A 22,569-nucleotide genomic window follows, 5' to 3' on the forward strand; every position below is an offset into this window, starting at 1 on the left:
CCATTTGCTCCACCTGGTCCCATGTTTCAGGAAAGAGAAAGGAAATAGAAGCAGCATCTGCCATTCTTTCTTCAAGGGTTGGTCAGTGGCTGAAAGATTATGTCTGACTCCAAGAGGCAAGTAAGTTGTACTGGAGATAAAAGATTAAGTATGTCAAGTATTTTGAAAATAAAATAAAATAAAATAAAATACACTTCACAGCATCCTGCAATGTGTGCTTTTCATACAAAAGAGATGTGATTCCCCTCTTGAACTTCAGCTGCTGATGATCTTCTCTGAAGTAGCAACTTAAAGTACTGAGAAAACCTGGACAAATGTATCTGGTTATGCTGCTTTGCTTTCAAATTGAAGAATGCACAGATTTGTTTGTGGGTTTTTTCAAATGTTGCCTGGAGTGAATCATGTCAGTGCCTTCGAAATGAGTTTGCAAGGCTATGCTTGCCCAGTAAAGAACAGGACCATTTGGAAATTTTTAAAACCTCCCTCCCTCTTCTGCTTTATTGACAAGTAAATTGTTCAAAAATGTTCTCACAATTCAATAATTACAAAGACTTACATTTAAAAAAAGAGTAAAAACCAGAGAATCCCAAAAGCAGTAGTGTCCAGCTCAAACTGAGCTTCACTGATTAAGAATCTGAGAAACAGCAAATATTGTCAAACACTTAATGTAACAGGATTAAATGTTGACTAGAACCACTTGGTTTAAACTAGAGATAAGTGCATGTCCTATACAGTGTTTCAGGAAAGAATATTAGCCATTGGAAGAGCGTTAGCCCATAGAAACCAGATTTTAAAACAATTGACATCCAACTGTCATCAAATTGGCACAGAAGGCACACTAGTGTGACAATGACAAACTGGATATGCCAGCCACATAATTAATTACACGCTTTTAAATGAAACATGATCACGATTTTTGGGGGGAGGGGCAGGGAAAATTACTAAATGTATAATACATGGAAGCATGAGATTAAATATACACGCATTATGTCACCGCTGCACATGGGGCATAGCAAAATATACAGGAGTGTGCTGTGCATTTTTCCCTACATGATCAATACTTTTGATTAGCAATCATGGAGTCTTCATGCAGGTGAGAATACAATGAATTGGGGAAGGAAGGAAAAGACAGTGAGGCATCCTCATATACACACCTTTCAACTTTTCCACTTTGGTTACCAATAAAAAGAGACTTGATAGTTTAAGAACTACACAGTCCCTTCATAGAAGCAGCCTTTAGAGGAGCAATCCCAAAAGAATGCTAGCTAGCTATTTTCATTTTTAAATGTAGTGTTTGCTTCACATTGAAACCAACCAATCAATGAACCAAGCAAAATTACAAGAATGTCTGAGAAGATGGATAGCAGGAAAAGCAGAGTAAAACCTGTTTCACAGCAGTAATTTAGATTTCTTTAAAAAAAGAAAAAAGCCCTGCCCTGGCTAATGAGATCTAAAAAAAGCAGGGTAAAGATAAAATGTTACTGGTAAAAAGATAAAATGTTACTGGTAATAGGTTTATGTACATGACTAAAAAGCCAGGAGAAAGACATTTACAAAGCTGAGAATGTATGTAATGGCTAAATAATAAGTTAAAAGGCCACAATCTAGAACTGCAGTTTTCAACTTCCTGATATATTCTACTGATGCTGGGAATGGCCCTACGACTTCCTATCATTCTCCTCAACACTGAGAAAAAACAAAACAAAACAGAATATATTTAGGCAAGGATGTCACTAGCCTGCTTTTACTTCTGAACGAAAAGATCTTTTTTTTCTAAAAGGATTTCCTGCTAACAAGACATTACATCATCCTATAGAAAAATATTATTCCTGACACTGCACAGTAGTAAAAACTACCAGCCACTCTTCTCTATTTTTTTCAGCTTAAGTATGAAGACCATTTACCATTGACCTTTAGTGTATGCCACAAGGGTATCACAGCTCTGCAGAAAATAGATCCACCAAGAGTTTAGGATGGACAGATTTGCACTAAAAATGACAATAAAACTTCACCACTGTAGTTATAATGAATTCTCCTCCTTTTAAAAAATCTTCCACCCCATCCTAGTCTACAAACTAGATATAATATTCACTTTTGTGCAACACTAGGAATTCTGTATCAGTCTTGGCACTGTTGTTGGATACAGGCATCTTGCTCTTGAATACTCCATGGAGTAGCAGATGATCACAAATGAGGAACAGGGAAAGGGAAGTTGTAGTGTTATGCATCACAGGCAGATTGGTCCAATCCATCTAGTGTCAGTTGATTCCTATGTGGGGAGTTGGGACTTGGGGGGCCACTTGGGTTAGAGCTGTTGGAAGGAGTAGAGTGTTTTGTAGAGTCCGAATCGGGCTGTTAAAAAGAAGAAATATATATATATATATACACGATACATTGCATTTTGAGCACTTAATCATCACACTAGTAATCGGATCAATCTGGTCAGTGGAATGATGGTCTAACAAAGGTGAGTGAGGGAGAGATGAAAGCATGTGGGAAAAGCCTGCTCCTTGTCCTTTTCTGTTGCTGCCATTTCATCCCCTGTACCTCTCCTTTAAGAAGACAAGAGAAAGGGAATGGGGGAGTTTTTCAGGGACTGGAAAATGGTGGGTATGGTTTGCAACAAACCATCCAAGCCACATTGATTGTCCGGAAGGCAAGCTTTCCTGATTGAAGGCTCTGTATGTGTTTTGGGGGTGAGGGGAGAACATGAAAAAAAACAAAAACAGCCAATCTGAGGAGAATCTGAAGAGATTCACCCACATCTAGTTCAACCGGTGCCTCTAAGCTTCCAAGGAAGCATGCATAAAATCATTTCAGGAGTCAAGACCCACTAGTTCCCATTAACATCTACATGGAGAAAAGCAACATAGGGAGTGGCTTCAGAGAGAAATAAAGTGGTGAGGAGTTCAGCAATGCTTCTTTGACCAATTCAGAGGGTGGTTGAAAATTCAGGATCTCTCCTCCTACCAACATAGTCTTTATTATTTGATACTGCACCCTTACTATAGGCAGGATCTAAATATGCCTCAGTCATTTGGTAAGTCACTGTAACAAAGTCCACAGCAGGAAAGTGTTGCAGCACCTGCTCCTTAGTAATCTACCAGTCCCTTCCGATATTGTTTAGGGGGTGCCCTGATCCTCTTCAGAGGCCCTTTTTTCTGTGACAGCCAAAATTATGGCATAGTCTGTGATTTCTGAAAGCCAAAATCTTCTATTCGTTCAGACTTTTCAAGATCTTTACATAGAGGACAGTACTCAAGGACATCATTAACATATGAATATTGCCTGATGGAAAGACAAAGCTCACAATGCAGCTCTATAAAACCGCTGAGGAATTTGTCCACTGATTACGTATGCTCAGTTCCCAATAGTGTAAGAGAAAACTAAAGATTTCTGACTGCTACACACAAAAGTATGTAAATATTGTCAGGGAGGGTAGAAATGTATCTCAACATCAAAGTATTGGCTACAGAGACAGTAAATGGCTGTCACAGATGTGTCCAATGACTATGTCCATTGTCCCCTCCCACCAGTGCCATTGGTTTGGTTGGCTGGGGAAAATGGAAGCTGTAATTCAATACATCTGGGGTGTATCACCTTGGAGAATGCTGGTTAAGCCTATGCATCCACAGTTATTTTCTAAATACCCTGCTGGTATTTGCTGTGTAGCTGTTCTCTTTTCTGTTAGCTGGCTTCCTGGACTGGTTCCCAGCATTTTGGAATGCTGTTAACGCTTAACAACAATGTCACAGCAGAATAGCTACTGTGGCAGTCATTTTAATTGGGGAGAAGGAAGAATGTATATTTAGCCAATAGATTAAAAGGCAATATCCTCAGGAGATACAGCTGACAAGATTCTGCTGTGGGTGTAAACAGTGAGTTTGTCTATAATGCTATTATTTAGACAAGATCAGCTAGAGAGAACTGTGATAAGGCAGCATGCCATGAAGCAGAACCACCTAGAGTTTTATTCTGCACAATCTAGATAAACAAATACACAAAACACAAGTGTAAGTTAAAACTCAAGCATGTAAGTTGCAAGCAAGCATAAACTGAAGATGTTATTTAGTACCTGGCATGCACAGGAACTTGCAGGGCAATGATCAAAGTAACAGTTGCAAGTTAAGCCACTCAGTTTTTGTTATTCTGAGTGGAGTCTCACAGCAGTGCCCCCCCCCCCACCCCATAGCAGCCATTATGGGACAAATTCCTCACAGAAGCAGCTCTAAATAAATGTTCCATGTTGGGATGGGTACCACTTTTCAAGCTTCAAAAGTACATATGCTAGTGTTTTGAGAATCACTCAGAATCCCAATGATCTTATTAATGGTTTACACAAGGCAGCAGGCCAAAGTGGGTTGGGATAAGAAATCCAGAAATCCTCAAAGCTTGCCATTTTCAATATCCTATATGAAGTGTTGTCAAGAATCATAAACACCCACCAGTATGTCTTCTGAGAATCAGATAGGAATAGATTGTTCCTATAAACTGTACTGATGGAGGTTTCCAGAATCAAGGAATCCTGTGTTTATGCAGAAACATGCACACTCACAATGTAGCTATTATGCACAAAGATGGATCTTGCCATATTACAAAGCAAGGGATGACATATGGAACTAAAGGATGCATCAGATAGTCCTCACCTCTTTGTCAAACTCCTGGTCTGGATCAGACATACTCCGCAAAGGCATGGCTGCTCCCAGATCAGTGCCACCTGCAAAGCAAAGATGCCTGAGAATCTCTCCTGTGAAAGGTTTATAAAACAAAGGTTTATAAATAGATCTCTTTCTACCCTTACTTGAAGATGGCCATGAAATGTAGCTTTTGTTTCTCTGAGGCGCTTGACGTGAAATGTTCATCGTGGGAGGACCAGACTTTTCATCTTGAGAAGGAGGTAAGACGCTCTGAATCAGAAAAATAGTCACAGTCAATGAAACAAGACATTTTCAGTAAACGTTTCTTTTCTGTGAAACTTATAGTGGAGGTTTTAAAACACATATAAAAAAACCTGTGCATTCAGGGGTACTGTTTGGTGATATTTTTGCGAACTTGATTTGCTTGACCAAGAAGAGACATATAAAACAAAGTCACAGCATTCAAAGGAACACCAAGAGGAAAAACCATCTCTTTTACCCCCCCCCCATCCCCCCTCTAAAGGTTGCAGTCAAGCCAAATTCCTTTCAATTGCTGGAGGCAGGAAAACAAAACTCACCAGCAAGGTGTAGAAATTTACAGTGCTTTATATATAAAGGTTAATAATAATAATAATAATAATAATAATAATAATAATAATAATGATGAAGAATTTCAACTTTTTTGTTTGTTTTTTATATTATGCCCTTGTAGGCTGATAATACATCTCTTGGATTTGATGAGATCCTGTTAAATTTTGGATGCTTATTGATTCAGCCAATGTATAAACAGGGCTGTATGTCAGCAATTGAAGAATTGTAGGGTTTTGACTGCAGATTGTACCTTTAGGTTTCCCTACTTCAAAAATCTTTGTGCTTTTCAATTGACAGCTAGAAGAGTAAATACTGGATATTCTATACTTAATGAAATATGTCAGGCCATTCTTGAGTAAGATTTTGCTTTTTCTCCTAATGTTGCAAGGATGCCTGATCTCTTCTACAAGCCTAGGAAAGGGTCACTGGAGAAACCATGATTTAGTTTAAGCAATGACAGTCTGCTGTCTTACATGCAGAATTCCTGACAGAAAGTGCAAGCTTATAAGCACAGAGGTTAGCAACACCCTGGAAAGTACTAATGTCCCACCCACCCCCTCATGTCGGCACCATCATCATCCACTTCAGTTCCTAAAAAGCTGCTCCTACCCTGGCTACAGAAGCAGAGGAGGGACAGGAAGAGGAGGAAAGCAGTGAGGAAGAATGGTCACTCTGGAGAAAGATTTCAGCAGAGATAGGGCTCATGTGATAGACGTGCTCAAAGCCTGTTGGAGGTGATATCAGAGCAGAGTGTCGGGAGGATGAAGGGGAAGGAAATTCGTTCTGTTATTTTAGACAAGACAAACAAGAAGAAGGAGGGAGGAAAGAACAGTTATTTAGAAAACACTATCACACTGCCAGCAGTGATGCTTGCTGACTTTCAGCATCCTGTGTGTATGGTGGCATTCTTAAAATAGTTTTTACAAGGCCCTCTCAGACCTCCTTTCTGAATGCCTGCAACCCCGCAGGATTAGTCTAGGCACAGGGGCTGGACTTGAATGCTTCCTCCCAGGTTCACCTCACTGTGAAAAAATTAAGATGACAAATAGGAGCTCCTGCATTTATCTGGATATGGCAGCTCTTGTGAACCTAGAAGATTAAATCTTTCTAAAAAAAGGATTTGATTTCACAAGATCAGAGAGTCTATGTTCCAGTAGCCACAGGTTCACTCATTTTGCCATTCACTTTGCCACATGGTAAGAAGGAGTTAAAGTGGGAAAGGAGCATGCAAGAGTGAGGCCTACTCCTGATCTCTTCCTGGAAATATCTTGGGCCTGATTAAGGATTACAGTTGATTGTTTAAAAATCAAAAATACTTCTGTTCAGACTTTAAATCCCACTACCAGTTTGTCCCTGAAGAGTTTTGGGATGATGCTGAGCATAAGCTTGCAGAAGCCCATTCATTAGGAACAAAAAGTTTTACCAGTGGGAGATCCATGAGCACTTGCATTCCATCTCCTGGTCCCATATGAGCCACATGGTTGAAATTGGTTGGATGAGAAATCATTTTGGATCTGAGCTCAGGGTCTCGGAGCATCTCTCTAAATGAACAAAGACATGAAATGATGATTTTGCATAAATAGAACCTCTTTAACTACTGAGTGTGGATAGAGATTAAAACCTTACCGTCTTTGCTGTAATCTTTCTTCCTCAGGGACTTTAAAGACAAATCTTCTTTTGCTTCTAGTACGAAGCATTTGCTTTTTGCTGTTGTCAGATGTTTCTGGCACACTAAGGGCAGCTCCTGCTATACCAAAACAAAATATGCATCTGGAGAAGTGGGCTACACTCCAAGAAAGCTTATGCTGAAATAAACTGGTCTTAAATGTGCCATGAGACTCCCCCCCCCCTTCCTGTCCTCTTTTAAGTTACACAGACCACCAACCATCAGAAGGCAGGTAATGTCCTGCTGAAATGAACGAGACTCCAGCAAGAGGAGCTCTCGGTAGATTAACCTATTCATTACACACACAGAATCAAGGAATAAAAGCTGAATGGCACCATGAATCAGAATGGTCCACTTTGGATGACATAAGCCAGAGAATTGCAGAAACTCTGGCTCACCATATACAAGTTGTTTGCATTTGGACTGAGTAGAAATATGACAATGCTCTGCCTTATGGTTTATCATGTGGTCCAAATGCAAGAAGACTTCTCTGCTGTTTTCTTTCTCACCAGTGAAATAAATCTAGAAAAACCCACAGATTCTCACTTTGGTTTGTTGGGAGAGAAACAGCCCAGCGAAAAGAAGACTGCTGTGTTCAGACAACACAATAACCTAACCACAGATCCCTCATCTGTTGTTCTGCTCAGAGTCAGAATGTAGTTTAAAGAAATAAGCATACTAAAGCTTCAACAAGTACCTTATTGTCAAACTGAGAAATGGAAGATAACAAACAATGACCAATGAGCAGTCATATTTACAGAACAGAAAGCCATCATTTATGTTTTCATTTTTATTCTCCATTGAAGTTTCATGCCATGGCCAAAACAGCTTCAAAACAAATAGCAAACAAGAACCCTCAACAAAAAACTGCAGCAATTAAGAGGCCCTCCCAAATAAATCAGCAAAAGCTAATGGTCAATTTACCACTTAAAGCTTGCAAGCCTAATTTACCACTTATAGCTGGCAAGCTCTTCTCAGTGAAAATAAGCTGGTCTCGAAAGCAACAGAATGCAACTGCGGTTATCACTCTTCATTATACCTTTTCTCTCTTATCTCCCTGCCCCCCAAATCCACAATACTAACCTGAAAACTTGTTCTTGAAATAGATTAATCGAGGAGGTTCACAGTTAAGGAGATTCAGTGTGCCTGTCACATTTAGGGGTCTGATCTGTTATGCAAGAACACAGGGAATCTTAAAATTAATCTTCAACACACTCTATGTATGATTTCAGAAAACAGATAAGCTATTGTATTTTACAGTATAGGTGAGCAACCTACCCTTCTTAAGCCGATAGTCTGCACCCATTCCATAGTGTTTACGTTAAAAACATCAACACCATATTCGCTGTAGACTGTTAAATAGAATGGATTGCAACCTAGAGAAAAAATGTAAAATCTGTCACTGTTGCACATATTTGAACAAAAACTGAGCATCCAAATTGTTTTCATTGCTACTGTTTCTCAAACACATCCATCAGTGAAAGCCTGTTTACGACTAATTCTCACCAACACAATAAATCTGCATCTCAGCTTTACTACCTCAAGACTGCAGGGGGAGACCTGCATGATGAAACAATATGTGTGTATGTGAAATATTTTGTACAGGAGAAGGACTTCCTTACATAGGCATCTCATCCCTTCAAAAGGAAACAGGTCTGACTAAATTGAGAGCTGGAATAGTTTGTAGACCAGGCCACAAGGGAATATTTTTGTTTCAATCATGATAATTACTAGCACTAAGATGAAGAGAGGTGACTTGATCAAGGCTACCCAGTGATTAATAGGATCGGGACCCAGCTCTTTCAAGGACAGTGCAACAAACTAGCCAGCTGTCTACTAGCCTTGAACTGTAGCCATTAATTCTTAGAACCTGTTCCAAGACAGAATGTAAAGCTACAGAGAACCAGGACTGTTTCTGATTCTGCTTTAAAATGCATAGTCTGCATCTTTTGGGTAGTGACATATCCAGTATGAGAGACAAATGCCTAATGGTCAGGAGGGCAAATCTGTGGTTTTTATTTCAAAAACAAAACAAAACAAAAACTTGAGTCCTTTTCCAAGCAGATCCTGAGATTCAAAAATATCTTGTACCCAGAGCATAGCTGCTCTGTCTATAAGAGATGCAGTGGAAGAGACACAACTTGATATTGCATAGGAACATTTAAGGAAGGTGGCAGCCCTTTTTACTGGGGTCTTTAAAAGATGAGTTCCCCTTCCCTAGGGTCAAGGGCATAGGTTAAGAGAGCAGAAATGGGTCTATCAATGAGAGTGGACTTTAATAAGTTCATGGTCTCTGAAGAAAGGTTGTACTTTTTGAGCTATACTGATACCTTTTCTGCCCTGTGTAGGAGAGGACCATTCTAATTTTAATAAGTCACTGAAATCAGAGGAAAAGGGAGCCACACACGAGGTCTTTGTCTTTGGGAACATAGCTGCCCCAAAAGTGGATTGCTCAGTGATTAGAGAAGTAGGAGAGTCAGACTTGGGCCCTTGGAGACCCAAAGTGGCTACAGCGTTAGACAGGAGATGAATTCATTTCAGTTTTAAAAAAAGTCTTTCTATGGAAATATCCTCCTGCTGTCCAGATTCTGACCAGTTACCTGGGTCTGAGTAAGATAATTCTTTGAGATAAGTGGAATGGAGAGAAGGCATCTCAATATCTCTCAGAGAAGCTTCCCTCCCTGGAGAGTGCGTGGAGAAAGAAGCAGAATCCTCATCAGAGGAATGCCTGGGTGGTTTAGCGTGTAATGTTGGTTTTTCCCTATTTCTTGGGGGGAGAGAGAAGAGTGGGTGCTAGGGTGGTAGAGGTTGAAGGGCCCAGATAGGGAACCCTACTCTCCATTTATATGCAGAACCACGGTGGCAGGGTTGGTGCTGTCCCTTGAGTTTCTGAACCAGAATGGAAGAAAGTTCTTTGAGCCATGCTTTCTGATCCATAAAAGGCATAGCAATTGAAAAGGGCATATATAATGGCTGTTCTGTTAATTCAAAATGGCTGCTTATAGGCCTAATTAAAAATGATTGGGTTTGGGGAAGGCAAATAATTCCCATTTGTAAAGGCTGCTTAGGTCTTATGTCCCCCTGGCCAGTAACTGTGGAGAGTTTTGTAGCAGAACCTGTCTTTTCTAAATGCTGAGGGGGAACATTCTGAAAAATTAATGTTCTCCTCCAAAACAACTGCCTCTTTCATTTGCTCATCAGTACTGGAGAGGCTTTCAAAACCTGACCTTTGAGTTAAGGAAGAGAGTGGGGAGAGATAACATTCCTCAGCCCTGTCTGCATCTGAAGCAGAGCTGTCTTACTCCTGAAGAGGATTTTCTTCAATAGCAACCTCCCGCACTGCAACAAAGGCTCTGGTAGAGGCAATCACTGGATGGTGGGCTGGTATCAAGCATGCACCCTTGCAGCTCCTGTTGGAGCCAACTAGTACTCTAACCTCTCTTTCTAAAACACTTTGAGTAACAGGGAAGGGTTTGAAGCTCAATGGAACCTTCAACCAACGTGTCTTCAGCTATCCCCTGCATAAACAAACTGAGAAGAGGGGAAGGACAAAGGTAACAGGGGAGGGGAGGTGGCTGGAGACGCTGAAGAGGGGTGGGGGGGAGGATGTGGAATTCAGACAAAGAAAAGAGAAACATTTAGCCACAAAAGATAGAGGAGTTTGCTTACAACTTTTCTTGGGTGAGACAAGGAAAAGAAGTGAAGAGGAGGATCTAGGGATCAGGATACTGGATACTAGATCATTCAAATTAACATGATCCTTTGCCTTGCCTTGATGGCACTTGGAATTAACCTTTTCTCCACCTGCTAAGAACCTTGTTCCATCCCTTTTCTTTTTATTGACTTTTTAGCCAATCAAAGAAGAAAGCATGGCCAAGGCAAGAACAACATTCTTATTTATGCCTTATATTTAAAGAGTTTTGGATTGTTCTTACTTCAGGGTGGTTTATTATCCTAAAGTGTGACTGCTATAATCCAATATAAAGGAAAGAACTGCAAGGAGGAAAAGGAGAAGGAAGAGGCGATGGACTTGCCTGTATTTGAATCTACAACATGGTGGGAAAAGTGCAGCCCTCCAGATGTTGGACTTCAACTCCTACAGGTTCTAGCCAGTATAGCCAATAGTGGGGAATACTGGGTGTTGCAATCAACAATAAGTGAAGGCTGCACTTTGCTCATCCTTGATCTATAGTATCTCATCTTTCCTGTATGTAGGACTTTATAAAGTATGAAATGAATAAAGTGGGGGTAAAACTGATTTCTTTTCTAGGAAATGTATATTATTAATTCCTACCAGTTGATAAGAGCAGCCCTGCTCAGTCTAACTAAAGATTTTCCTATCCAGAATCCTGTTTCTCCCAACAGACCACTAGCTGCTTCTAGAAAGCTTGCAAGCAAGACAGTAGAACAAAAGCATTTTTTCACAGCACCCACTATTTACAGATATCAAATCAATTTAATCATCAAGACATGCTCAAGCTGATCTTCCATTAGCATGTCCATACTGCCAGAATTTCAGTATTTTTTGAAAGAGGAATATATAAAGAAATCTATACACTTCTCTCAGCAAAAATACCAAATTCTGTCAGTCAAGTGAGGTTTAAATTGTAATTGTTAAGACATAAAATTATTTACAGATTATTTTCAGACAAGTGAAGCAAAAACAGGGATATAGCAACAGAAAAACATATACATACTACAGGCAGCAGGCGTTGCAGGCCACATTAATTCCTGCATTCGCGACCTTCGACCTTGTGCATCGACGTACACTCCCAAATGGCTGAAGCAAAGCAGGTATTCCTCATTGCTGAGCTCCACAGCACAAAGGGCATCAAAAGATTGTTGTGAGAGGAATGCAAGCGAAGGATCATTGGGATTTACCAGGTTTATAGTCTGTCCATCCCCCTGGATGTTCAACAGAGAGAAACCAGATGGGTAGCCAACACAAAGCCTGTCTTTGAACACTGTCATCCACTGTATATTGCCAGGAGCCTGGATTTCACTGAACTTTTTATGGAAAGGTTTAGTCCTGTGGACCTCATAGCAGAGAACTTGCCGTTTGACTGCCACAAATAAACTTGTCGAAGAACTCTTCTTCAGTGTCCCAGTTGTAATGAACTGACAACCTTTAGTTTCAGGAAGCTTAACATCAAAGCTGCCTTCAGAGCCATCCAGGGAGGACATGGGGTACAAGTGAACATGATGATTTCGACCACAGATAAGAATAATGATTTTCTCTTTGGGAGCAAGCTCTATCTGGTAGACCTTCTTGCAGTCAGCAGCTCGGACAATCACTGTGAGAACAAGAGATCCATGAGACTAAGCAGCCGAACAGGGTGTGTTATATTATGTGTTAGCAATATAATGATGTAGAATTTATGCACATCTCCCCATAGATTTGCTTCAGGTAACTGATAAGTTTCAATTTTAAATCTCTCTTAAAACTACATCAACAGACAACAGTGCATACTTAGGATCTCATCTTTATTAAAGCATAATTTATCTAAATTTTAAACTCTCAATTTGCACTCTTGCTTAAAAACCCAAGCAATGCCTTGTTAGAGCAGATCACCTAATCTAGTGTGCCATATTCCACCTAACCTTGCTGCTTAGCTATCACACTGTTAAGGCTCCAGAATCTACAAACAGAACTTTCCCATTTCTAATGACTGGTGGAAAACAAGAACGTTTTACACTGTATCTCAAAGGTCAGAACATATCAGGTTTATCTGAGAAACTTTTTCATTACAAATTTATTTTTTTATATACAGTGAAAACATTTCCATTATCATCAAATAGAATAGAAAGAGATGTACACGAGAGTAGGAAGACAGATGGAGATGATGCAATAGTATTCCTTTGTTCCAGCTGGAGACGTCTGATGGTAGAGCAGACATACTAAATACAGGATAAGCAAAGATGCCAAGGTAGATTCTAGAAAGAGGAACAGGCCACATACGTGTACCTCATTCTTCAAGTGGTTATGTGTGAACTATGAGTTGTTCTGCATTTCCTCAGAGGCTCTCAGACACATCTAGATTTTTGGGAGGAACCCCACTACTGCACATTGAGATTGTCCTCCCTCTCAGTTTTGTGTATACTGCAGAACCAAAAACCAGAACAATGACCTAGCCAATGGGTTTGGTTTGTGAGAGTTCAGAGATGACCATTCAGCGAACCACAACAACAACAACAACTACTACTACTACTACTACTACTTCTTTAAGGTCTCTATGCAACTCACACATATGATTTAGACTGCATCAGCACTGCAGAAACAATGCAGTTTGACACTATTTCAATTGCCATGGCTCAGTGCCATGGAATTCTGGTGAGTATGTTAATAATGATTATATCGTTCAGCTTTAATGTGGTACGTTTGCCTGATTTTAACCCAGAAAAGCTGACAAACATACACAAATGTCAAAGTCAAATGTCTTAATCAAATTTTTAAAGAGTCCGATTTCTCTTGGTGCTCATTTGAGAAGACATCAGCGCCATTTTCCCACCCAGACATTGAAAAAAGTCAGAAGTGACGCCATGGTGGAGAGAGTTGAGGAAGCTAGTGTTTCTTTTAGATGCTCCTGGGATAGACTAAGTGCTCACCTTTCACCACTCTACTCCAAGAAAGGGATGGTTTCCTTTTTTGAGTTAAAGTACATTACACGTATTGATCCGTGGGTAAGCTGACCCTGGTTTTGGGCATCTTTTTTTGTACTAAAATTTCTAAATTTATACATGAGTATATACAGTATTCAACTCACTCTATGGTTGCTGCATCTGCATGTAAAAGAATATTTGTTCCCAACCCTTCTGTACATATATGGACATCAGGGCAGGCAGTCTGGCAGGACATTAGGGAAACAGGATTTTTCCTATATTCCTATCCAGCCATCTTTTTTTAAAATTCATTTTGCTGCTGCTAAGCAGAGTGTCAGATAGGTGGCAAGGAGGTTTCATATGTGAGGTACATAACCTTTAAAAAAACAACACTAAAATAATTTAGGCAAGAAGACCACCGAAATAAGACCAATGATCTAACAGACCAAAAACTAAGTCACAATTTCATGAAGCCCCAAATGCTTTAATGAACAGCCAGATATTCATTTGACACCCACGTAAGACCAAGATGCACCAGCCGGAATGCTACATCTAAAAAAACCCTTTCCAATATCTCCACACAATGCTTGCTACTGGCATCAGGCAACGGAAGAGAGCCACTTCTGGCAGATATTAGTAATCAAGCAGGTACATAGAGGGAGAGATACTTCCTTAATTAGAGCTTGGAAGTAATTCATCAGAATAATTAATCAAAAATTGCTTCATTAAAATATGTCAAAAATGGTTTAAAAATTCATTATTTTAGTTGTTAATCACAAATGTTATTTCAGAGCAATGATTAATTTTCTTGTTACTTAAATTTGTCAATGATTATTTCTAGTAATTTTAAATTATTTTTTTTCAATTGGACAATTTAATACATCAATTAACAAAATAATATATAATTTTTCTTAATACTGACACCAACAAATTAATTTTCTTAAGTAACATTAACAATTTGTCCTAACATCAATATTTTCAAGATCTGCCTCAAATACTGAGGTTGGAACAGAACAATAAAATTGGAAAGAACAGTGGAAGAATGAAAAGAGACAAAGTCCCATGTGCTGTGTGATGCTCCAAAACCTTTTTTGGATCATCTCACACAGCACGCGGGACTTTGACTCCTTTCATTCTTCCAATGAAATACTGAGGTTTCACAATATTTAGGCCTTTCAGAATTATCACCAATCTTATACAATGCTTATAAAATGGTAGTCTGTACAATTCCATCAAAACCAGTGTAACACTACTTTTTGTAATTATAATAATAAAATTCCTGTTGTTAATATAAATCAACCAGTGTATGTGGGGCTCCACAAAAATAAAATAAAATGTGACATCTTTGCCAAAGGCATACAATCAGCATATGATGCCCCTGCCTGAAACCTAGCTGTTGCATTTCACTCTAGTAGCAGAATCTATTTTGTCCTCAAGGGCAGCCCATCATAGAATGTACTTTTGTACTCTGAATTATAAATCACTATGGGCATCTTCCAATGCTTCAGTACTGCATCAATAGTGCAAATGGACCATGCCCTAACAATTTAAGACACGAGTAAACAACTTTACGTATCCAATGCAAAGAGAAACTTCCCCCCAGGGACGTAGCCAAGGGGGGGGGGGAGTCCAGACCCCTCCTTGGGGCATGGGCACATTCAAGCTTCTTCCTTCTCCTCCTCAAGCGTGGAGGACTCGGATGGAGAGGGGAAGAGGGAGGGAGGGGCGGGGCCTCCCTCCCTGCGACTTCTTTCCCCCTCTTTCCCTCTCCATCCAAGACCTTCCACTCCTCCTCCTCTTCTCCGTTTTTGCCAGAAAAAAGCCTCCGTTCCTGGGCAGAAGGAGAGGAGGAGGAGAAGAAGAAGGAGAAAGAAGAAGGGAAGGAAGACAGGAAAGAAGGAAAAAAGGAACGAAGAATGATAGGAAGGGAGGGAGGGAGGGAGAGAGGAAGGGAGAGAGGGACAACTAAAGGAAGGAAGGAAGGAAGGAAGGAAGGAGAAAGGAAGGAAGGTAGGCTCTAAAAGGAAATATAAAAGAAAGAAAAGGTGACTTCTGACTTTCCTTTCACCAGTTATATCCATATACAATATAGCAAAATACAAATAATAATAATAATAATAATAATAATAATAATAATAATAATCTCTTATCAACTACAGGTTGAGTCTCCCTTTTCCAAAATGCTGAGGACTAGATGTATTTTTAATTTTGGAGTTTTTCGGGAGTTTGGTATATTTATATATGTATAATGGGATATCTTGGAGATGGAACCCAAGCCCAACCATTAAATCCATTTATGTTTCATATGCATCTCATAGACATAGGCTGAATACACAATATTTTAAAATAATTTTGTGCTTCTGTACACTGACCTGTCAGCAAAATCCTGACACCACACCAATAATTCAGTAATTTATTTAAACCTTCAGGATTCCCAAGTTTCCTTTAGTTGGGGTCAGACCAGATGCTCTCATGATAAATTTTGGATTTTGGAATAATTCAGATTTCAGAAGTCCAGATACAGGAGACTCAGACTCTACTATGTACATTTCTTCTGATAACGAACTCATGTTTTCAAAACCAGTAATTTCTGGATTTTTGCAACAACAAAAAAGAGTCTGTGATGCAAAAAAGCAAGACGCTTCCTATGGCCCTGCTCCAAGCAATGTTAGACTGCAGGTTCTATCATCCAGCGGCACCACAGACTGCTGGGAAATGCAGTCTAATGAGGCTGCACACTGCAGAAATAATCCAGTTCGACACCACTTTATAATGCTATGGAAAATCCTGGGATTTGTAGTATGTTGTGGCACCAGTGCTCTCTGACAAAGAAGGCAAAATGTCTCATGAAACTACAATCCCCAAATATTTTATTATTATTACAGTATTATCATCATCATCATCATCATCATCATCATCATCATCATCATCTTATATCCCACCTTTCTCCCAATATACGGACTTAAGGTGGCAATTTTCCATAGCATTAATCTAAAGTAGTGTCTTTCTACAATGTAGATGGACACTCCCATTACATAATTATAACACTCTGATCCTACTGTGATTTTAAGTGTTTTTAAAGTTATAAAGTTTTAAAGTTATAAAGTCTTATAATGCAAGCAATGCACTGACGGACTATTGCATTATAATTTTTTATTGATTGATTTTATATCCTGCCTTTGTAAGCCGGAGGGCAGGGAAATGTCTAATTAACAAACTGTAAGCTGCTCTGATAACCCTGGCTGAAGAGCAGGGTATAAATAAATAAGTATTATTATTATTATATAGGATTCTCTTAAAGAAGTTATTCTAATGTGTCTTGGAATTAAAAATTATGATAGATAGATAGATAGATAGATAGATAGATAGATAGATAGATAGTTAGTCTTGGAATTAAACATTATGTGTGTGTGTGTGTGTGTGTGTGTATCTTGGAATTAAAAATCCCTCTTGGAAGTGGAAATTAAATGTTGTGTGGATGCAGCCTGGGTTCTTAGCTCAGCTCAGAAGTTGGAATGCAGTTCAGTGCAGAGCTGGGGAGTTCCCAGAATCTCCCAGCCAGCTGTGGCAGGGAGATTCTGGGAGTTGTAGTCCCTCAAACCCCATAATTGTTCCAAGCTCTGGTTTAGCATTTGGAGACGGAGAGTGGGTGGATGGGAGTGAGAGAGACTCTTCCACTGGCAAAACCCTGTGTTTCCTGCAGCTTCTTTTGAGCTGAACCTAAAGAGCTTTAAATCTGTCACCAGTGGCTTATAAATTATCCAAAAATGCACCATTAAAGGCAAAGAGATCTATATGGGCCAGGAGGATGACACTGTGAGCTGCCTTAAAACACATTTGTGTGTTTTTTGTGTGCAATGAGTACAGGTTACAACGCCTGGGTATCGAACACCCTCATATCTCTCAAATGCTCATCCTCAGGTAGCTCCTTTTTTGTTCTCATCCTTAGGCCTTGCCTCTGAGTGTCTCAGGGCATGAACAGAGTGGTTGAGCAGCTGCACTTTACTTTATTGACATGAATTTATGTGATGTAAACACCCTCAGCAGAAGGACTCAGTTTGCATTTGCACTGAAAAAATAATCCAGTCTGACGCCACTTTAACTGCCCTTGGCTCCATGCTGTGGAATGCTGGGATTTGTAGTTTGTTGCGGCACCTAACAGAGATGGCTAAACAGCTCCTCAAAACTACAAATCCCAAGATTCCATAGCACAGAGCCATAACAGAAGTTAAAGTGGTGTCATCTTGAGGTAAACGCTAGACCCACTTTCTGTGTCCTGGGGGGTGGGTGGGTGGGGGCTCTTGGACTTTCAAAATGGTGGCACTTACTCTGGACCCCCCCCCTTCCCAAAATCCTGGCTATGACCCTGCTCCCCCTCACAATATCTTAACAAACAATTCCATACAGTTGCACTGCCGCAGCAAAATCCCACCACTCTATAACTGTTCACTTTAACTACGTATAGTGTAAGTGAATTTCTCCTAAGCCAAGCTTAGGAAAGCCACGTTCAGGAAATCATGTTGCAGTTTTGTTCAACCTGGCCTCAAAGGAAAGTAGGTTTTATATATGTCTGAATTCTTGTTCATTTTGGACTGCACAGAAATCTAGATCTTAAGACCATTTTCCTGAGACAAACTGATACCCAGAAAAATGACCCATGAGTCATTTTTAGCTCTCCCTCTCTTGAAGCAAGCAAGTAAGCAAGCAAGCAAGCAAGACATTTTATTTGTACACAGCTGTCCAACCATCAAAACAAACAAACAAACAAACAAAAAAACCCCTAAAGCAAAACAAAATCCCCAGAGTAGAACAGACAAGCACTAATCAAAATTCATAAATCAGGGTCACCAGCATGTCATACAGCATTGTTTTTCAAATGCTTTTGTTGAATAACAGTTTTGTCAAAGACAAAAGCCGGGTACTCTTTGTAGTCACAGTCTTCTCTAACACTTTTGGGAAATAACTTATTATTTCAATAATTCAAGCATCTGGTCCAAGTATCCCTTTATATTTGAATAAAGTGGCTGCAGTTCTTCAACTTCATGTACAGCACAGTCATAACACAGTTTCTCAGATATAGGTCTTTTCTCACGTCTTCTATCCAGGATTGTCTCTGACCACATCCCTCCCCTCAATTAATAGAGCTAGATTTCTTCATTATACTACACACAGGAAGAGTAAGATGTTGCAGGGGAAAATGCTGAGAGGCAGTGTGCATTCATTCTTCTGAATATACAAATCTTCCTGTTACTCATTCTATTTTTGTAACACTATCAATAAAGACATTCATCAAAATTATAACAAGGACAGGCCACAAAATGAGTAGACCAACAATTCAAGGTTTTCAGAAAATAAAAAGTCATAAGGCTGTCCTGTCCCTCTCTGGGTACTTCATACATATACATATGTATGTATTATAAAACAACAGGGCTACCACCGAAAAGGCCTTGTTCTTTTGAAGATTGTTCTAGCCTCTTGGTAGAACAGAAATACAGAACAAGACTTCAGCAAAATATCTTAAGTCTAGGAGTGGAATGGATAAGGTTTTATTGTCAAAAGTCAACTAAAACATTTTTAAACAATTAAATTATATTAAACAAATTCTAAAATAAATTTACAGCGCTTTATAAATAAAGGTTAATAATAATAATAATAATAATAATAATAAAATAAAGCAGACAATCTTAGAATATATGCTGTATGCCAATGCCTATGTATGCTTACAAAGCCATAAAGAATGTCTTACAGTAGTTCAATCTGCAAATATATTTCTTACTTTCTTTGGAATTCTGCTTTTGTTTGGTACAGAAAAAGTAAGTAACAGCAGGAAAACATGCTAGGATTTTGCAATTATTTCCTTTGGCAACATGGAAGGTACCTGCATGATTACATTCTCAGAAATAATCCAAGATATGCCAGTGGGACTGATTAAATGAGGAGTCATGTTTACTTGAAGAATATGACCAGAGAATGTAGAAAATGTATCCTTTAACCAGAGAAAAATAGGCTCTGATGTCTATTTTTAGCATATGCTCCCATTACTCATTTGAGAAAGTCACTTTTCTGAAAGCTTGCTGACAAGTCGTAACGATTTTTCATTTTTAGTGTAATAAATGAGAGCATGAGAAAAGAAATATTTGTCTGAAAATCACCACTGCTCCCTAGACAGACAAATGAGAAAAAAGAATCATTCTAGAGAAATTGTACCTGACTCCAATTACTCAAGTCTATGACGAGTGTACATGGAGCAAAGGGACTAGCCAATTTCACCACTGACATTTAAGGGGCTTTCAGAAGTCATGTTTATTCTACAACACTGGCAGTCAAGGCTGGGTAAATGTGAACCCAGTCAAGCTGACCTACATAACCTGTGGACCAATAAAACTGTAACACAAGCCACATGCACCCATGCCCTCACAAAGGGCTTTAAAAAAACCAACCCTCCTGGAACTTGACAATAAGAGCAGTTTTGCAATGGACCCAATAACTTACAGAAGTGGTGGGGTCTCTTTCACTAGACAACTACGTGCCGAGATGCTTTAGATGAAAATCCTGCAGTGAACAGGTAGTTGGATTTGAAGGCCCATGAGACCTCTTCTAACTCTATGATTCTATGATTATGAAATACAGGGGAGATGGGAAGATCTGTCAAACTTCTGGCAGGTTATAATATATGGCTGGTGGACCCCAAGGTGTAAATGTCTACACCAAAGGGTTTACAACCACCACTTCATTCCTATTCATCAGGAAGTTATGTGCACTCTATTTATTGCACCAAGTAGTAAAAAAGCAGGGAGCATGGTTTTACATAAAGCCTTGCATGGCACACATTCCCAGTGTTAGAAGACAATATAGTCATTACAGCGAAACCATAGTAAGAAAGACAGTTTTATTTTAGGACTACTTAATATTAAGAGGAAGATGAAAGTGCTAATAGAGCCAATTAAAATAGTAGGCACTTTTTTCTACCTGTGGTACAACAGACAGACTACCTAAACAAAAGTAGAAAGGCAGGCCTTGCCATCGGGCCTCCCTAAAGGAACGGAATCCTTCCTACAAGGCATCTGACTCCATCCTGGCCTCTGAGGGGGAGAGAAAGGCAGGCCTTGCCATCGGGCCTCCCTAAAGGAACTGAACCCTTCCTACAAGGCATCTGACTCCATCCTGGCCTCTGAGGGGGAGAGAGGGTGGGCCAATGCCATCAGGCCTATCCTTAAGATACAGAGCCCTCCATCTGTCCATCTGCCTTGGTCCAGGCCTCAAAGGGAGAGAAGAATGCTGGACCTGATCCTCTTCCCCACAACCATTCCATTCTCCTTTTGTGTCATGTCTTCTTAGAGCAGGGGTAGGCAACCTTTTTGAGCCGGGGGCCGGGTTGCTGTCCCTCAGACAACTGGGGGACTGAAGCCGGGGAGGTGGAGCTTCCACCCCCCGGGGGCGGGGCTGCGTGCCGGGGGTGGAGCCTCCACCCTCCGGGGGTGGAGTTCCCACCCCGGGGCGGAGTTCCCACCCCTGGGGGCCAGGCCACCTCCTCTTTGCCGGCCCCTGACGCCAGCGATGGCAACTGGCCTCCCAGGGGCCCGCTGCTGCCATCGGAGCCCTCTTGGAGGCCCCAGAGAAGGCAACGGGCCTCCCAGGGGCCCGTTGCCGCCGACGGAGCCCTCCTGGAGGACCCCAGCGAAAGCAACGGGCCTCCCAGGGGCCCGCTGCCGCCGCCGAAACCCTCCTGGAGGACCCCAGCAAAGGCAACGAGCCTCCCAGAGGCCCCCTGCTGCCGCCGGAGCCCTCCTGGAGGGCCCCAGCGACGGCAGCGGGCCTCCTAGAGGCCCGCCGCCGCTGCTGCCGCGGCCGCCCATCGCAACTTTTTGCCGCTATGGGCGCCGTCATTTTTTCGCCCAAAATGGCGGGGGAGGTCGTGCGAGACTTCGCTGCCATTTTGCCGCCCAAAATGGCGGCGCCCAGAGCGGCGAAAAGCCGCAACGTGTGGCCGCCGCAGCGGCGGCAGTGACAACAGCGGCCAGGGGCCGGTCGCCAGGCCTCTGCGGGCCACATCCGGCCCATTGGCCGGAGGTTGCCGACCCCTGTCTTAGAGTGTAAGCCTGAAGGCAGGGAACCGTCTAATTAAAATATTTTATGTACAGTGCTGTGTAAATTTACAGCACTATATAAATAAAGCTTAATAATAATAATAATAATAATAATAATAATAATAATAATAATAAAAAAACTGCATGGACAACACTGGGATAATAACTCTTCTCAAAACCTGCAAGGGTGATCCATTCACGTTAGTTCTTTATAAAGATCTTGTAAGGCATTGTCTTTTGGAAGCTCATAGAAATGGAAGGGTCACCCTTCTATTTCTATGGGCTTCCAAAAGACAATGCCTTACAAGATCTTTATAAAGAACTAACGTGAATGGACATCACTACCACTTTGATAGTTAATTCATGTTCTACTGTGTCAGAGGAAGCAAGTGAGCACTGAAATTTGAGATGACTGAAATCAGTTCAGCCTTTTACTTCACATGCTACCCCACACAGGATATAAGGAAGTCATGACCAAACAAAGTCCACTAGCGTTGAGTCAGTTGTAAAAAGACTCCCAGCAAAAGGGGACAATAAGGAAAGTTAGCTGTATTTCCTTAATGTCTTACAAAAAAATATGAAAATTCTATGAACAAAGTGGAGACACATGTTTAGAGGCAATGCTGCTGGGAGACACCTGTTCAACCTTTGGGTCACTGGTCTATGGTGGCCTTCAGGATTCTGTCTTGTTTCCTTCCTTGTTCAACCTAAGAGAAATTGGATAACTTGGAAGTGGCTTGCAAGAGAAAAAAGCTGAAGCACATATGCAGGGCAAGGAGACAGGGAGGAAAATGGTTGCATAGACAAGTTATAATTCCCCAAATCATTTTTAAAAAATCTGGAAAGGAGAAGTGGATAATATGAAGACAATATGTGTGTGTGGAGGAGGATGGAATCTATAAAGGAGTTTTAATGGGCTTACCTCAGGACAAGGGAACCTCATCCCTCATCACTGACAATGCTAGCAGGAGCTCTCAGGAGCACCTGA

At 40.7% G+C, this 22,569-nt stretch overlaps 1 protein-coding gene across 6 annotated transcripts in view; it reads right to left on the minus strand.

Annotated features, from left to right (window-relative positions):
* Window positions 1-467: 467 nt before the first annotated feature.
* The window catches only part of CDC42BPB (CDC42 binding protein kinase beta), a 141,519-nt gene continuing 119,417 nt past the window's right edge, over window positions 468-22,569 (minus strand). For 2 of the 6 annotated variants that reach the window (XM_089522587.1, XM_089522585.1), the window contains 9 exons: window positions 11,592-12,188; window positions 8,173-8,270; window positions 7,978-8,062; window positions 6,855-6,975; window positions 6,652-6,769; window positions 5,838-6,011; window positions 4,802-4,907; window positions 4,647-4,717; window positions 468-2,352 (listed from right to left, as the gene is read on the minus strand). In XM_089522587.1, the coding sequence (XP_089378713.1) occupies window positions 2,221-2,352; window positions 4,647-4,717; window positions 4,802-4,907; window positions 5,838-6,011; window positions 6,652-6,769; window positions 6,855-6,975; window positions 7,978-8,062; window positions 8,173-8,270; window positions 11,592-12,188 (1,502 nt within the window). In that variant the 3' untranslated portion in view covers window positions 468-2,220. The remainder of the gene's footprint in view (window positions 2,353-4,646; window positions 4,718-4,801; window positions 4,908-5,837; window positions 6,012-6,651; window positions 6,770-6,854; window positions 6,976-7,977; window positions 8,063-8,172; window positions 8,271-11,591; window positions 12,189-22,569) is intronic. The other 4 variants (XM_089522590.1, XM_089522589.1, XM_089522586.1 and 1 more) reach the window with 3 other exon arrangements.

Source organism: Sceloporus occidentalis, unplaced genomic scaffold (assembly GCF_023333645.1).
Source record: "Sceloporus occidentalis isolate IW3139 unplaced genomic scaffold, rSceOcc1.0.p SCAF_4, whole genome shotgun sequence".
NCBI classification, from domain to species: domain Eukaryota; kingdom Metazoa; phylum Chordata; class Lepidosauria; order Squamata; family Phrynosomatidae; genus Sceloporus; species Sceloporus occidentalis.